The sequence below is a fragment of the Penaeus japonicus genome, unplaced genomic scaffold, assembly GCF_977035675.1.
Source record: "Penaeus japonicus unplaced genomic scaffold, GWHDUDI00000001_assembly GWHDUDI00000011, whole genome shotgun sequence".
NCBI classification, from domain to species: Eukaryota; Metazoa; Arthropoda; class Malacostraca; order Decapoda; family Penaeidae; genus Penaeus; species Penaeus japonicus.
Window position 1 is genome coordinate 32,073,891 of NW_028234413.1, and position 17,500 is coordinate 32,091,390.

General features: G+C 33.4%; 3 protein-coding genes across 5 annotated transcripts in view; 1 reads left to right on the plus strand and 2 right to left on the minus strand.

The window, feature by feature from the left end:
* Cdc14 (cell division cycle protein 14) overlaps nt 1–416 on the minus strand; it is a 76,916-nt gene extending 76,500 nt beyond the window's left edge. For both annotated transcript variants that reach the window (XM_086541889.1, XM_086541890.1), the window contains exon 1: nt 24–416. In XM_086541889.1, coding sequence (XP_086398015.1) covers nt 24–72 — 49 coding nt within the window. In that variant the 5' untranslated portion in view covers nt 73–416. The remainder of the gene's footprint in view (nt 1–23) is intronic.
* Nucleotides 417–700: 284 nt separating this feature from the next.
* Nucleotides 701–14,570, plus strand: EloB (transcription elongation factor elongin B). 2 transcript variants are annotated; one of them, XM_086541894.1, is made up of 4 exons: nt 701–1,250; nt 5,920–6,013; nt 8,478–8,625; nt 11,114–14,570. In XM_086541894.1, the coding sequence occupies exons 2-4, from the start codon at nt 5,932–5,934 to the stop codon at nt 11,220–11,222; spliced, it is 339 nt and encodes a 112-aa protein (XP_086398020.1). In that variant the 5' UTR covers nt 701–1,250; nt 5,920–5,931; the 3' UTR covers nt 11,223–14,570. The 2 variants fall into 2 exon arrangements, with proteins under 2 accessions (XP_086398020.1, XP_086398019.1); XM_086541893.1 differs by having other exon boundaries at nt 967–1,091.
* A 434-nt stretch (nt 14,571–15,004) lies between these two features.
* The window catches only part of LOC147470998 (uncharacterized), a 4,271-nt gene continuing 1,775 nt past the window's right edge, over nt 15,005–17,500 (minus strand). The window contains exon 1 of the mRNA XM_086541892.1: nt 15,005–17,500. This exon is cut by the window's right edge and continues 1,775 nt beyond it. Coding sequence (XP_086398018.1) covers nt 15,877–16,941 — 1,065 coding nt within the window. The 5' untranslated portion in view covers nt 16,942–17,500 and the 3' untranslated portion in view covers nt 15,005–15,876.

Consider the following 17,500-nt stretch of genomic DNA (forward strand, 5'->3'; position numbering starts at 1 on the left):
CTACACAAATGTGCATCTCTCACCTTTAATATATTCGGCAGCACACACAAGCACCTCGCTTGAGTCTTCCATGGTTTCTCCAACACTCTTTTCCACAACTCAAAACACCGTCACAAAATCCCTATAAACAGTCAATCAACAAAACGTTCCAATTCAAAACAGTTTTTCTTCAATATTTTGCGTCACAACACTTGCCTTACGCAGGGGGGCTTGGCATATGGTATTTCACTCACTTATTTAATAAGATCTGCTTTTTAACCTTACCCACTCGGAGCACCAATGGGTAGACGTATCCCTAATCCACTACCTTAGGGTGCATTAAGGTAAAAAATCTAAATACGAACACAAAATTCACTTAAAATGCACGAGAGCTGAACGCACGTCAACATCCCTCCGAGGCCATGTTGGTTTTAAATGCTTTGAAAATCTCTCGGCCAATCACAGGCCACGCGAAGCTCCGCGAGGTGCTGGATGTTTAATTGGTCTTTATTCTTTTTGAATAATCTATCAATTGATTCAAGTAAATGCGCCCGTAGAAATTTACCTTTATATTTTTTAACACTCTAGGTAAATTCAACCATTAGTTTTTGAATTGTTTAAGTATATAAATATAAGCCCTAATATGAGAAAAAAGACGAAATCTGGCAGTGTTTATCCAACGATCAAAGTAGTGCTGCACAAGCTGCCGCAACGCACAATCATTCTCGGGAAAGCTGTATTTTCCCGTTTTCTAGTATATTTATCGTATAGATAAACATCGATTTTTTAATAATTAAAGATTAGATAAAAGAAGAAAAAATAAGATTGTGAAATACAAATGGAAAACTTGGTATCAAATAGGCTCAATGCATAGTAAAGAGATTTAATGATATCTTGAAAAAAAACACGCATGTTTATCATAAACGAGTTTTTATCCCAAAACGTATAAAATATCTTCATAATATATATAAGACATTCATTCAAACAAAACAATATACCATTTTGAAAATAAAGGAAAAACAAATCATTCCATTTCGGAGAAGAACCGTCGTCTCAGCTAGGTTCTGTTGTTGTCTTGTTAGCTTATTTACCTCCGTTAATCAAAAGTCATGGTAAGTCCCACACACTCTATAAACCTAAGTAATCTCTCAGGCCATTTCCTATTTTGTCAAAATGACCCGCTAGGAGGAAAATAGAGACGAGATAACAGGGTGAGGACTATTTTCCAAGTGAGGAGGAAGGTGCCTAGGTTGAGCTCTGTCTACGGTAATGTAAGTGCCGGTGTTGTAAATTGTAAATTGTAAATATAAAATTGCAATTTGAAAAATATAATAGTATGTTCCAACTTGTAGATCGTAAATTTTATCACGAAAGCCAGAATTCGTACATGGTGGAGAGTTGTAAATTGTAAATCAGAGGTGCTTTGTAAATTGTAAATGGTAAATATCTTTTGTGTCTTTAAAGTTTTTCTGTAGGTAAATTTGGCCAGAATCAATATTCAAATGAAGGTTTAGTGGAATGTTATTTTCTTCTTTTGTAATGTGTCCTTTGTTCCACCATCTGTGCCTTTCATTTGGTGTGGTTCATCAATATGTGGAGTTTTATCAATAATTTCAATATTTTTTGAAAGCATATAGGAAAAAAAACCCACAAGAATGGTGCAATGTTTAGGATTTCACTGGGATTGAAGTTATTGATTAAGAATCATATAATTTTATAAGATATGTAACATACCTATTGTCTATTGATATTTTATTGAATATTTTATTGTTATTATATAGCTTTAAAGAGGTGCATCATCAAGGATGCAAATATGGGAAGAAAGATTGCAAATTATATTCTATTAAAAATGGCAGTTTCATTGTGAATATGATTAACAAACTAATATTTCTTTTGTGTGGAATTATCAAATAATTTTAATAGATATTCTGTACGAGAGTGGCTTTGGACACATGAAGAAAGCAAGGTAGATAGTATGGGGAAATTATAGATTGTTGAATTCCATGACATTTTTCTTCTGTGACATAGTTGTCGCTAATAAAAAAAGTTATTTAGTTTTTAATCTCATGAAGATCAATTGAAAATGAGTCGCCAGTATTTGTACAGTTAGTAAACCTCTCTGACAGTTTATATTCATATAAAGAACCAGTCTTTAGATATATTAATGGTACAAGGTAGACATTGAATCGACAGATCAATGAAGTCTAAGACATTTTTCTTCTGTGATATATTTATTCCAAATAGAAAATGGTTAAGCGATTGCATGGCTTTCTTGTCTTCGGTGCTCTGGCAAAGGCCAACAAACCTCCATCTCATATTATGGCCAGACTGCAAAGTATGGATCATTCATAACTTAGAAATTCTTTGCAAAATTCTGTTTTACACCCAAATTAATCCATTCACACTGGGGTCGTTCCGGCTTTGCACGGTCACAATGCCGGGGTTTTCTAACGCATAAGCCTTACGCCTTGAGATTCTCGGACGCACAAGCCGCAAGCCTGGGCTGCCCAGTCGCTCTCCCCGGCGTCTGACGCAAAAACCACAAAACGTGTAAAGACATAGCTTTTACAGATGAATATAACATGGTGCAGTATGTCTAATATATGGGGTTATGTTATTTTTTATTTACATATTGTTATTTAACCCATTCCCGCCGGGCTGTTTCGTCTTTTATGGCTTCAATGCTGGGGCTCTCGAACGCATAGGCCTAAATCAATTATATCATCGACGGCGTATGATGGCACTCGCGCTATCATATTACATAATCGCCGTCTGTGGCCGGCGCCCGGCGGTATTGGGTTAATATTGCAAAAGTAAAAGATTTTTATTTGCCACACCCTCCTACCAGAAATGTCCAGGCTTGAAGTACACACCTACAAAAAATTAATTCTCACATGCCATGGCGATTTCCTTGTGCATACCCGTGATTTTGATAGAAACTGCCATACTCTACAGTTTAGTAATCTGGCAAGACTGACCCGGAATTGATTTGTTATTTGATGATAAAAAAACAAGAAGGTCTTTAAGTAGTTCACAAATTTATCATGATGGTATAGATAGGTTCCTAAAATCTTATACATCACAATTTTGGCTTGGTATATTTTATGCATAGTTTCCACCACAATTATACATGAGTTGTCAAATACTGGTGGCCTGTTATCTTACACCTATTTTTGGCATGAGAAGAATGTATTGAATATGACTTGGTACTGTGTGGCAGACCCATTTTCCTTTGGTCACATCTTCTAGCTCCTACCTCAAGATATAGTGACTCGGAGCCAAGAAATTTAGCACTGTCTTGGCATATTTTTCCCATCACCTACCCCATACCCTTTTATATCATCTGCTGAGTCAGGCATCATACATATAGATATGGTTTATGGCTTTATGGCGATATTTTGGAGTTAATTATTTTTATTGATTCTATAAATTCAGTAGCTTTTTATTTTATTTCTAGTAACTATATATGACAAAAAGATAAGAAATTATTAATTCTAGATACTGTTTACTTTGTTCTGTTACCTCAAGAAGTTCCCATACCACCAGTGTTACTTTCTCAAGATGTGGCACCAATGCAGGAGGGAGCAGTGGGACAAACTATGAATAAATAATTCTTTCTGTAAAGATAATGGAAGACAATATTAGAGGAGTCCATGCACTGTTCACCTTGTATGTCTGATACTTCAGTTTTACCAAATGTAGAAAATGGACCAGTAATTGTAATTCACGTATATTTTCTTTATTTATTTCCATTCTTATTTTTTGTGTGTGGGGCATGGGAAGATTCATCCATATGGGTTGACAGTCAGAGGCACAAGGAAATTGTCGAACACCACTGCCACTTCTCATTTTCAGATTATAATAACACCGTATTTAGAATCTAGTTTACTGCATACATGAGGTGCAGGTTTATAGATGTAAAGTGGCTGGGTGCGTGTCAAAAGCTAAGCCCTCTCAGGAATGTATAGTATAAAAATAAATACTGTGTATGTCATTCCTCAAAAATTTATAGCCTCTGTTTCTGGGTACAAGCTATGATCTCTTAAGATATCAGGAGAAATATCTCAGAAATCATGAAAAAAGGAAGTTATTATTTAAATTTTATATACTATTTTCTTGATATTCCTTGCAGTTATATTTTCTGAATATGACAAAGCAATATCTTGAACATTGGAAATGTTGAAAATACTGTTGTTTTTTGCCCAGAAACAAGAAAAAAAGAAAAAACTTGTCATTAAAAATATTGTGATTTATGGTGAAAGTTAAATCATCAGACAACAGGTGACTATTTTATTGCAAAAAGTAATCCTACAGTTCAAAGTATAATTTTCAGTGTGAGTCACAAATTTATTTATCTTTTACTGAAAAATGTTAAATCAATTTACTCTAAAAAGAATGCATGGTGGCTACATAATTTGTCCATATGCACAAATATGTATGAACCTGTTACAAGTGAAATGCTTAAAAAAGTATCTGTGTCATATGAAAAAATTATGAATGTGTTATTGGTACAATATGCCATATGAGGCATACCTTGTGTAAACAGTTGCTTGTGTTTGCAGTAAGGAATTTCTTCTGCAACTGCTTATAAAAAAAAAAAAAAACAGCTGTGAACTATAGCCTCTTCTTGTGCTGGTGGCAGGCACAGGCATTCAAATTGGATCATCCACATCACTGCAGCCAAAAGAAAATTGTTGTTGGAATTTCCATTAAGCTGCAACAGCCAACAAAAAGGAGGAGTCTATAGACTTAGTACAGATGCATATTTCTCAAATTTTCCCCTCTTTTTTTTCTGATTATCAGCCAAATACTAGGGAACCATCCTTATCACTAAAAACAAAGTGTTGGTGGCAGACTGGCAGACCACTCTGAAGCTGCTTCAAACATAGGGTGTCTAGAAATGTCCATATATCACCTTGTAAAAGAAATCTTAAGGATTACTGATTTGTCTATATACTGTGATACTGTATATGTACCCTTGACTCTTACATTTAACTTGAGCATTCTATGAAAGGCTATGGCTGTTATAGTACATATGCATTTACATTGCTCTGTTTCAGGCAGATGTTCGAAAACCATCCATGTAGTAGAAAATTTAATAAGCATCCCAGTTGTAAATTTTTTACAAAATCTGTAAGGTTTCTTTTTTCCAAAAGTTTAGGAACTCTGAACTAGTATTAAGTTTTGATAAATATAGGGTGTATTTGTAACTAAAAGAAACAGTCTTTATTATTTGGTAGTTATTTTCAAAATAAAATATGAGTGTTTAACCCGTTAACAACGGATGACGTGACATTATGTCGTGGTGGCAGTGCTTGCTGCTGGGGGACATGATATCAATTCATGGCTCTTCATATGGTAGCTATGCCAGGTGATCATGCAGGGTGGTTGCGGCTTCAGTGGGTGAATAGCCCGAGGTGTTTAGGCCTATGCATTAGAAATACCCTGATGTTTAATCCAGGTGGAACCAAAGCCACCCTGGGGGATATCAGGTTAAACAAATTATCACTTTGAATTTGGTTTAAAATTTGCTCTTGATTATACAGGTTGATTTTCCCAAATCTGACACCCTTTGGATCTAACTATTACAGGATTCCACAGAATTGAAGTACCAAAATTCCCTGCTTGTAATGGAATTTATAGGATTGAAAATGCATAAAGCAGGATATCCCCAAAGATGTTAAAATGTTATTTTCTTGTGCTGTGCTAAAAATATTCAATGACTCATTTGATTATTTTTATGTAATATGACTTGACAATTGGTAAACTTATTTTCAATATTTGATCTCTATTTTACATTTCTTTGTCCTTATCTTAGTTTGTTTGTGTGTACTTTTTGTAGACATGGTTTTGGTTTGATAGATTTAATCCAACCTAAAGTGAATGATAATGTAGTAAATAATTATTTGATTTTTATGTAATCTTCATAATTCTTCACAGGATGTGTTTTTGATGGTACGGAGGAAGAAGACCACAATCTTCACAGATGCCAAGGAAACAACAACAGTCAGGGAATTAAAGAAAATAATACAAGGTATTTAGTAGAAAGTATTTCTGTTTTGATGTTGTCATGTCTGTGCCATAGGGGATTATAAACCCCATCTTTTATAGGCACCAGGGGGAAATTCAACTTTGTAACTAGATGGTTTAGCTTTTAGATGTACTCAACAGAAATTGATTAGAGGCTGTAAATATTTTTCTTTTACAGTTGGTTACATCATTCAGAAAAGCCTAGGATTTTAGTAGGTTGTCCATCAGTTGTTGGTACACTAAAAAGAAAGAACAAGTGATTCTTCCCTATTAGAATAAAGATTACAATTCAGTATCCCCAATTTGGGTGTTTACACACTTTAAAACGGCTTTTAGAAGAGGAAAACCGAGAAGACAGACAATACCTAGATATGTAAAAAGGAAGTAATGGCACTAGTTATCAATCTAAAGCCTTCCAAATTCAGCCAAAATCATCATTTATTCAATTTTTTTTACCCATTCTCTTGATCTGTCTTGCATATATTATTCCCAGAATGCTGTAGAAGATATATTGTGTTTATGAATCATAGAAGTGCGAAAGAAAAATGGGATAACCAGTAGTACTGCCATGCATAAGAAAGTTTTTCTGGTAAATGTCAGTAGCAGAGCACTGTATCATAGTTACTTCTTAACCCATTGCGGACAGGGATAGATTCGCTTGCCCAGTCTCCAGGTTAGGTTTTATTTTAGAGAGAGGCAGCTTGAAGCAACATAATTTGAATCTTCCCACTCTCTTTCAGTCATTTAATTGTAAAACTAGAGCTATTTTTGTGTTTTATTTTTTGTGTGCTTTATTGAGTTTAGAAACTTGTATGTGCCTTATGCTCTATCAGTGCTGCAGCTGACTAAAATTATAGTATATGATCCATATTAGCTCATTATTTTCTTTATGCCCAGTGTGATAGAAGTATTGCTGTTTTATGGGAGGACAAAAGGCAACTTTATTTTTTTGTATTTTTTGCTGTCATGAACGAATACGAAACATATAACCACCTACAATGAAGATAACGCGAAGAGGTAGGGAAGAGGAATGAAACCTGTGCTTGTGACTATGAGTGCCACAGTGAAAGGCATCCAAATTGGCATAGGAGCACATTTTAGACACTGGGTATGGGTTGAGTCACCTTCCTCTTCTCGTTCTGCCTTCACGACCTTCATCGGTGGTACTTTATAGTAAGAGGTCATCAACTTAGTGTGCGCCATCGCTCTGTAGAGACAGTGTTTGCTTGAGACCGTGGATGAGTACCATTCAAAGCCCTCTCTCCTGCTGGTGCTTGGAAAAAGTGGTGCCATCTAGGTTTTGGATGTTAAGTTAGCTTGATATTACGGTAATTACAATAATTATGACTGCAGTTGCTATCATCACTCACTCCTTTTTCATAGTACAATAAAATAGCACAGTGACCCCAAATCCCTGAACGTCGTCAGGCCAAAGCTCCTACATCATGTATGTCATGACACCCATCCGCAATGGGCTAATACCAAGAATTTTCACTTATGATTGTATGCTATACTGAAATGAAACATCGAGTGTGAGTGTGTGTGTGTGTGTGTGTGTGCATGTACATTTCTTAGAAAAAAATGTATTTTCCAATATCTAGTGTACTTTATCTGGGTACTTTTCTTTGTATGTGTACTTCATTCAAGATTAGGTCACAGGCAACCAGATTGGTGAAAGATATCATCTTTAGCCACATTTCTTAGTAGCAGACTTCAACTGTAATTAAGATTATGTGTTATGAAAATAAATGATAAATTAGATATTGATCAAACCATAGTATTCTTGGTACGATCTCAAAAACTAATAACCCTTTTCCGTCTGTTGACTAGAATGATCAATTTTTGAATATACATGTTATATACATGGAGTGATTTGTGAGAAAAAAGTTATATTTTTAATAATAATTCCAATTGTAAGAGCAAGACAAAAAGTAATGAAAATCCTAAGAAAAGTAATAATAATGATAAATAATTTTATTGCCTACATTATCATTATATATTTTTGTTTTACTGTTTTGTTAATTATTATGTTAGTACCTTTGATGAAAATACAAATTTTCTATGTATAGATATCTTATTACTTACCTGTGCACATAGTGGTCCATATTGCTTTACTGACAGGACACCTTTAGAATTGAAATTCCTTGAAAGTTCTAAATAAGTAAACACTGCTATGGCTGACATTGAGAGTGATCAACTCTTCCTTGGCAGATTCCTTAGATCATTAGATTAAATGGCAGAAATGAAATTAATCAACCACAAATATATTCATGTAGAACCATCAAGGTTATTGTAATGATGATGGTGGTATTGATGTTAAGGATAGTATTCTTAGGGTTTTGTTTATGTAAGTAAAATATTACTAAAATGTTTATTTTCTAGATTACTTACTTTGGTTGTTTGGTATATGAATAAAACATAATATCAGACTATATTTTAAGATTCTTTCAATAGCATTTTCTCCACAGGTATAATGAAAGTTGAACCAGAGAACCAGCAGCTAATGAATGAACGTGGAACGGAAATATTTGATGATGACAAACAACTCAGTGATTACAATCTATCAGCCCAGACAGCACGAGCTCAGAGTCCTGCTACTGTTGCACTGGTATTTAGGTAAGTAGGTTTTTATCTTTTATTTATGCAGATTTGCATTGAAGCCCAAGGAACTTTGTATGATTAAGAAATGTGACCTTCATTGTATAAAAGGTGTTTTTAATTAAAAACTTTGATCATATATTTATTTTTTTCTTCATTTGCATTTCTCTCCCACAAGCTAGTAGTAGATTCCTTTTACAATCTTGACCCATTAATAACTGAAGTGATGGATCCAAGGACTTTCAAGTGTTTTTATTTTTATTATTATTATTATATCTATATCTATATCTATATCAATATCTATCTATCTATCTATCTATCTATCTATCTATCTATCTATCTATCTATCTATCTATCTATCTATCTATCTATCTATCTATCTATCTATCTATCTATCTATCTATCTATCTATCTATCTATCTATCTATCTAATCTATCTAATCTATCTAATCTATCTATCTATATTTTATATATCCTTCATTTGATGGGGAAGGGGAACTATGATAAATATTTAAAAAAAATGATACATCTTTCTAGATTTTAAAGTAGTGGATAAAATAAATTAGTGGGATTTTAGGTGAGCTGGGTGGGAAGACAGGAATAGGAAGAAGTTATATGACTTGTACAAAATATCAGACCAACATATATATATATATATATATATATATATATATATATATATATATATATATATATATATATATTATATATATATATATATATATATATATATTGTAGAACACCTCCATACATTAAAAAAGTATCCTTTTATTGGAAAAACAGCTTATATTTGGGTTTTAACAAAGTCTAATGGAAAAAAGGCTGTAAGATTTTAAAAATTCTGATGATTTAAGCTCCTATTGGTTACTGACATTAGTGCATTTCATTATTTATAACAGTTGTAATTATTTTGTATTAGATTAAGTAATGAGGAAACAACAATGAGATGCAGTGCATTAGTTTAGAGGGCATAAGGAGATGGACAAGAGTAGTTTTTCCATATATGTAGTAATAGGCAATACATTGGTACTTAGATTTGAAAGTAACGAGTTATGGTGTAAAGCCATCATAGAAGGAATGAATATAATTGCACATGGAAAAATATTGATGTAATGTCCTTTATAGATTGAAATTATTGCCAAAGATCAAATGAGAAAGGATACACTTTATTATTTTAAGTTTTAGAATTCTGCAACTTGGAATTACTTATTACATCATTATATTTGGTATTTTTGATTAGCTAAATACAAATGTCAGTATGGGTGTGGATGGGTAGGTGGGGTTGGTGTTAGTGATAGTGTTATAATGTCTGTCATTGACACCAGTATTCTTTGTTTTAAATAATCAATAGCATTTTACAACAGAGGGACTACCATTAACTGATAAATTCTCTGTGTAGAGTGCACTACTATTAATAATTTTTTATTATTATTATTATTATTATTATTATTATTATTATTTGTAGTAGTAATAGTGTCTTATTATTTAAATTCACATACCTAAAGGAAATACATTGTTGATACCACAATTTGAGAAGAAACCAAAGATGGACACAATTAACCCATTTGTGCTGGTTGACTTGCTATCACAGGGTCGAAAAATGTCCCCGGACCGGGGGAACATCAAGAGACATGGTACATTTTCTGGCTGCGGCCCGGGAGCCCAGTAGTGACGCGCTGAAACGTCAGCTATAGATTGCTAGTGTTTTCAAATATAATCATTTTACATAATTTCTTAAACTCTGTTATTTTAGTTTAGGTGTTTGAGTGTCATAAAATGAGTCATAACGTTAAAAAAAAATGACATCACAGAAAACTACGTGATATTGATGACATCATGGTAATTTCTGCTTCTTGACCGGTTGAATAGAAAGATCTGAGTCGAAAAACTATTGTAAAATCAAATGTGTTTGGCCAAGAAATAAAATAAAAAGTAAAAAATTACTAATGCAATACTACTTCTAATTTGTTGATTACCCGTGATATCATGTCACGAGATAAATGTACATACTCATATGTATGGGTATGATTATTCATATTGTTCTTTTCGTTTTGGTAAATATTAAGAAAAAGTATAAAACATGTTTTTTGATGCCCCACTAAGAGATTGCTTCCATTTTCCTTTGGCATTTTCACATAGAAGTGAAGAATATAGGCAAAGTTCAATCAAATAAAACTAAATAGACATTACTGTAACACTCCTCTGAACATGGCAAGCGTCAGCGCGACCTCATGCAGCGGGAAAACACCCTGGCACGAACTATTGCGCGCTTGATATCTTCCCGGCATGACTGAGAGTAAGCGAAATTCCGCCCCGGCGTGAATGGGTTAAGTTAGGAAGTCTTTTTTTTCTCTCTTTCAGCAGAGAAAGAGGACGAGTATTATTAGATCTTCGTGGATTGATTTTGGTAACACTAGTATAGTGATGTGGTTATTTACTATCAATACTTTGATAGAGAACTCAAAAGAACTAAAGGTATGTTAATGCAGACCCAATGCTTTTACAGGCAGGATAATGGAGACTTTGAGCCGCTTGATATCACACCTCTATCATCTCCCCCTGAGCTGCCCGAAGTGATGAAACCTCAGGAACCCCAAACTCACGACCTTAATTGAGGCATGGGGTCTTGAGCAGCTGGAGATTACCTCACCAAGCCTTCTCATAAACCTGTTGGGCCTCTGAAAAGTTTTTTACATATGATCATTGTTGATATTATTTTCTTCTTTATTTTCATTTAGTCATCAAATTAATAAGTCATCTCCCTGTTGACTATTATAATGGTGTAAGAACATGCAAGGTTTCCTTCCCCCCTCCCCCCCTAATTGCCTGAGTCCCTTCAGTAGGTTTATTAACCAGATACCACTTCACCCAGTGTTGTATGTGCAACCTGTAAATTTGTGCACTTGTACCACTGTGTGCAAGAAACAGTGAGTCATAGAATCTCTGATCAATTGCAAGAGAGAGAGAGAGAAATAATTCTTCTGTGTTGGGAAAAAAAAGAGGCATAAAAGCATCCATCTGCATGTTTATTCCCAATTTATTAAACCATGATATATTTTAAGCATTTAGGGTCCATCTTCATAACTCACTTGCATGACTAGCTCATCACAGCCCAGGACATTCGATAAAAACTGTGTAAATCTCAAGATGATATCCAAGTGAGAATTACATCTTCACTTGTAAGCCTTTTATGTGTGCAGTTGAATTTTGTTAAATGGGTCATAGACACCTACATCATTGGGAAATTGTGTGAACCATCCCTGAATTAATGCTTAGAACTTAATATCAGCTCAAGTTTGTAGAAAGCATAGTTTACTCAAGGACAAAAATTCTTATGTACATACATACCATGTATACATATATATACTTTAAAGTACATACATGTATATATACACATATGTCTATGTATGTATGCACAGAAATTATCAGGAATGTTGGATTTGTAATACATGGCTAAATTTGGGGAGCAAGAGAGCATTACAACTTTTGTGTAATAGCAGTCTACAAGCAGTCACTTAGTATGTTGCATATTGTAAGGACTGCTGATTAAAGGAGATTAAATCAACAGTAAGAATTTTTTTACTTCACTATTTTTCTGTGTTTATTTCAACTTGATCTGTGTGGCCAATCTATTTTGAGCTTTGTCTGGAATGTATTTGTATGCATGTACAGTATATGCATATGTATTTGTGTATGTATACATACATTAGTGTGTGTGTATATATATATACATATATGCTTTTGTATGCATATATGTATATGTATATGTGTGTGCATATATATATATATATATCTTTTATTTATTAAATGATAATGTTTTGTGTGTATGATTTAGTTGGTCACAACTTGCATTTGAGAGCCATACTAAAAAGTGTGTACTATGAAGCAAAGGTTGATTGTCTTCATTCCAAGGTAAATTACACTGATTGCACAATATGAGTGTCTGAATTTAAATTGATAATGGTAGTAATAGAAAGCTGAAAAAGATATAGATTAGATTGAAAAAGAGAAGTGCCTCCACATTTAAATTTTTGTTATTCATAAAATAATGTTAAATTATGAAGGACAGCTACACTATTAATTATTATGAAGCAATTGTGGAGAGCTCTCCTGCCTACATAAGCTTTCTCTTGTCTACATTTGCAAAGAACCGAATTTATTTACTGTAAATACACATCAATGCACAGTATGCTATAATATACTGTAAAATAATGCTGTCCTACAATACTTTTTCATGCTTTTAGTGTTTAAATAAAGTTTTATGAAATATTTATATATATGAAATGGTTTATTATGAGAGAAAAATGAAACAACATATATTCATTAAATTTAACACCACCGCTCTATAGTGTAGGAATTATTACTGTATTTTGAACATTCTACACATTCTGTCCAGATTTTTTAAAACCTTGTTTTCCCTTATGTGAAGATACTATGAAGCATAAAGTATACTGTTCTTTAACACCTTTGGAGTTTGATATTTAAAACCATTTACTTGTATTAGTTCCCAGGACCCATCAATTAGGTAAAACAAGGTGCTATTAATAGATATATCAATACAGTAATAAAGTGTTGCCCTTAATTATTTCCAAAGTAATATAGTTGACAAGTCCCAATTATCAACATTCAGCTGTACTACCAATGTAAGCCTTGGATGATTTCAAGTCCTCAGAATGGTTATGTGTTTAAATAAGAAAAAAAAGAAAAAAGAAAAAATATAAAATGAAAAATAAGTAGGTAAAAGTTAGGTATTTTTGTTTGTCATAAGTCTTTGACCCTTATTTCCCATGCAATTGTAGAGGTCTGCAACACTAGTTAAGCAGCAGAGTTACTTTGTGTTTTATGATAAAGGAATGGAAGATGCTTTGAGGTGTTTGTTTACAGAATGTTATGTATGGGGGAAAAATCTGTTAGGATAAGTGTGGGATGAAATAAAACAAGCCATGTTGACTGTTGAAGTCGTCTGGATATAGAGAATAAAAAAATTGTTTTACGATGTATTAACTTTTTTCAAACATCTTTTGTTATACCTATCTATGGCAAGAATTTAAATAGGATGCATGAATATGTGCGGATTTTGCCTTTTTCCCTAGACCCAATAGACTAATAGTTCTTCAGTAATTTACACATTTTCAACAGAAACCTTCTTTTGTGACCTCCAATTGGCATTAAAAATTAGAAGGGAGAGAAAAAAAAGCTTGTTAAAATTGTTAAATCACTACAAGCTTGTATGCAGCTTGAGTCATTGCATCAATGGCTTTTCTTTATCTTGATTTTCATATCAGTGAAAATTGTACTTAAAAGCTGCAAAACTAATAGGAGATAGGAGATAAAGTGAGTTTGAACCACATCTTGCTAAACAAATAAGTATAAAGTGAAAGGCATCTTTTCTTAACACTCATTAAATTTAACTAAGATGCTCTGGAATATAAAAGGATACAATCTATTGAGTAACAGCAGAATTAGTTGATATGCAACATCATCCATAGTAATTATCCTTGCTCTAGTGAGACATATTTAGGCCTAGCATTTAGCACACTGATACGTGTGTACAGTTTGGAATTCAGCTGCAAGCTCATATGCTATTAAACAAAGATCAACTACTTTTATACTGTATGCTGGAGATGAAAGATAATCTGACAAACAATGAAAGCGAACACTACCCTTGGCAGTTGAGATGATGCTTACCAATGTCTGACATGTCACACAATTGCCTTTTATTGTGAATTAGCTGAACTTGCAGAAACTTTTCTAGTTGAACACTTTTCCTTTTAAGTTTGTAGCTGAGGTTCAGCCGAAAGCAGAATGATTTTTGGTTTCATTTGTCTTGTTACACGTGAGGCAATTATGAATGTAGAAGTGTATTTCTCTGGTAATTTGATGGTTAATAGATAATCACCTTGTAAATGGATGTTTCCCTTTGTTAAAACAAATAAATGAATAAAATAAAGCCCTCACTAAAATACTAGTAATATTGCCTTTTTCCTGCTTATGGTATTTAATAGAAAATGCTAAGGTGTCAGTTAATAGGATATCATTTTAAAATATGGATGCTGACAATACTATGTTAAGGAGTGCTCAACACCTTTTTATTTTATTTTATATCAATTTTGCGCTTTTTGTGCTTGTTATTAAAGACAGGAAGGATTGTAGCTGTAAATAGATATATGTGGATTTTTTTTTTTTTTTTCTTTAAGTTCAATATCTCTGTGAAGAGCTTTGCATATTTCTGTTCAAGTTCCAAAACTGAAGTTCTAGTTGCTAAGCTCTTTTGTCATACAAGAAGATAACTATTGTAAAGCTACTTTAATGTTTTCTTAGAACAAAGTAAATTTTAAAAATCTTTAAAAATTTTATTGACCTATGCCTGCATTTTTACAGATTTTCAACAAATTCCTCCTGTTCTAATGAGGCAAATTCTGTGAAAAAAAGTTAAATCCACAGAAGTAAAATTTCCCAGACCTGATTTTATTGCAATATAGATATATTTCCTATTGAAAATACCATAGGCAAGGTTGATATATTTTATTCTTCATTAATGCTGCACATAATTTTCAATAATCAATCAAACTTCATGAACAGTGCTGTGTCTTTGTATTAAAGAAGAACCTCATTATCTAACTGCCTTCCATAACTCATATTTGCATGATGATGTAACATAACAATGCCAAAGAAAAACTGATCACTTGCTGACAACTATAGAGATGCTCAAAGATTGTAATATAAACTATTTACAACATTGGAAAATAAATTAGTTTCATTATGTTATCAACTAAGGAAAGGCAGTGAGGACGCCCATTAGAAGTGTGTTGGTATTCATGAAATATAACAAGATAGTAAGTGAACATACCACTATTGACATTGCAAACTGCATACACTTACCATATAAAAAGAAAGTGAAAAGAACATGCATGAAACCTTCAACACTTACCTGCTAAAGAAAGGTAGAAAAGCTACATTATTACTTAACAATATTTCACCCATTCTATAATATAAATATGTAAAATCATTAATAAAGAAACATTTGTAATGCAGCATTTCACCTGGAAAAGAATGCTATGGATAGGATAATGCATTCAAGGGAATAAATGTCTTTTTATTTTACAATTTTTCCAAATTTGTTGCCACAGCAACTAAATCTTCTTGATCACCAACAGCTGATGAAAGATGAAAACTTTGCTTATAGACAGGAGTACAAAATAAACAAAAAAAATCATTATTACTTTATCAAATACCAACAAACAGTTCAGTGCTCAAGATATTTTTTCTTCAAGTTGCAGGATTAACACATCTCAAATTTTGTCTTCTCTGAATAGGGCATTTCTGCTGATGCAGAACCAGCTGACGTTTCTGTGGGTAGCCTGAGTCACACCACTTGCACTGATAAGGTCTTACACCTGTGTGAATTCTTTCGTGGACTTGCAAGTGATCTTTTCTCCTAAATGACTTGTCGCAAAAACGGCATATGTGTTCTCGCAATGGCTGGTGAATCAGCAAATGGGCTTTCAAATTCCGCTTTGCATTAAACTTTTGTCCACAAATGTGGCATATGTGTCCTGGATCTCTATGGCCCGCTATATGAGCCAGTAACTCCCTATCACCCCAAAACCCTTTTGAACAAATATCACACTTGTACAACATTTCATGAGTATGTTCTTTGTTTCTGTGATAATAAAACTGATAAGCTCTTTCTTTTCCTGTGAACACTTTACCACAAAACTCACAGGTAAATGTGTCTGGATATTTTGTGTGTTTAGAAGATCCACTGATCATGTTAGTTTGTTCAAGTGTATCACTCTGGACTAAGACATCTTGATGACTCAGAATACCAAGTAAATTTTTTCTCAAATCCTTGTTGCTTAAGTTCTGTGATGACTCTCCCTGTATTTTGAAAGTGTCTTTGGTATATACTATGTTTTCCAAACTGCATGCAGGTGATTCAGGTGTTTCACCTAAGGACAATGGATCTTCTTCAGCCAAGACCTTGATGCCATTAGCTTCATCACTATCAGCATCAGTTCTACATGTGTCATCCTCACATTTTACAATTATGTCTTCAAATTGATCCAGTTCCACTTCCTCACTGCTTGCCAATTTAAATTCGGCCCTATTTTCAATACTGCCACTACATGCAATTGCATCAGGTGTGATTTCATCTGAATGCCAGAATATAGCACCTTCTGTTTTTACAATTACTCCACAGCACATGAATGTGAAAGGCCGAACTATATCATTTCTGATTCTTTTTGAGGGAGTTTCCTCGATGGTCACTTGAGATGGTTTCCCTGTAAATAAAAACACATTAAAGAGAAAGAGAATTTTTCCTCCATACATTTATAATGTGTGCACCTGTGTGTACATGTGCATATCTATGTATGTGACAGTGTGTTTCTGTATATAAAAATATATACATAGAAATATAAATATATATATCTATACATGTATACCACAACTGACGGCCAGTACCTTTTTTAATACAGACAGAATTATAGACAAACACTTGAATTTTGTGCCATTGTAAAATTGAGAAATGAACAGTCACATGTTAATCTAAATTTATAAATATATCATCACTAAGCTCTAAAGACTTAAAATAAAACATAAATAATGTGAAAATAGTAATCAGCAAATATATATATCAATTTCAACAATGATACATTGATACTTTTTCAAGTTACAGTTCTCTGTTGTTGTTGCTGATGATACAAAGTACAGGCGATGAAGGATGTGCAGGCAGAAAGAGAGGCGGGTGAGCCAGACCACGTACAGTGTGTGCAATGAGCCCCTGTGCCAGTATGGCAATCATAAGCATAGGTCTCCTTCCTCTTCTCCATCTTTTCAAGTAATTTTCATTGTGGATGGATTTGTATTTGTTGTATTTGTTTATAAAAGT

What these genes read in the sequence shown, in the direction of transcription:
- EloB (XM_086541893.1), top strand. An exon ending in ATTAAAGAAAATAATACAAG is followed by an intron (nt 6,014 to 8,477) that starts GTATTTAGTAGA and finishes TTTTCTCCACAG; the next exon opens with GTATAATGAAAGTTGAACCA. An exon ending in ACTGTTGCACTGGTATTTAG is followed by an intron (nt 8,626 to 11,113) that starts GTAAGTAGGTTT and finishes ATGCTTTTACAG; the next exon opens with GCAGGATAATGGAGACTTTG.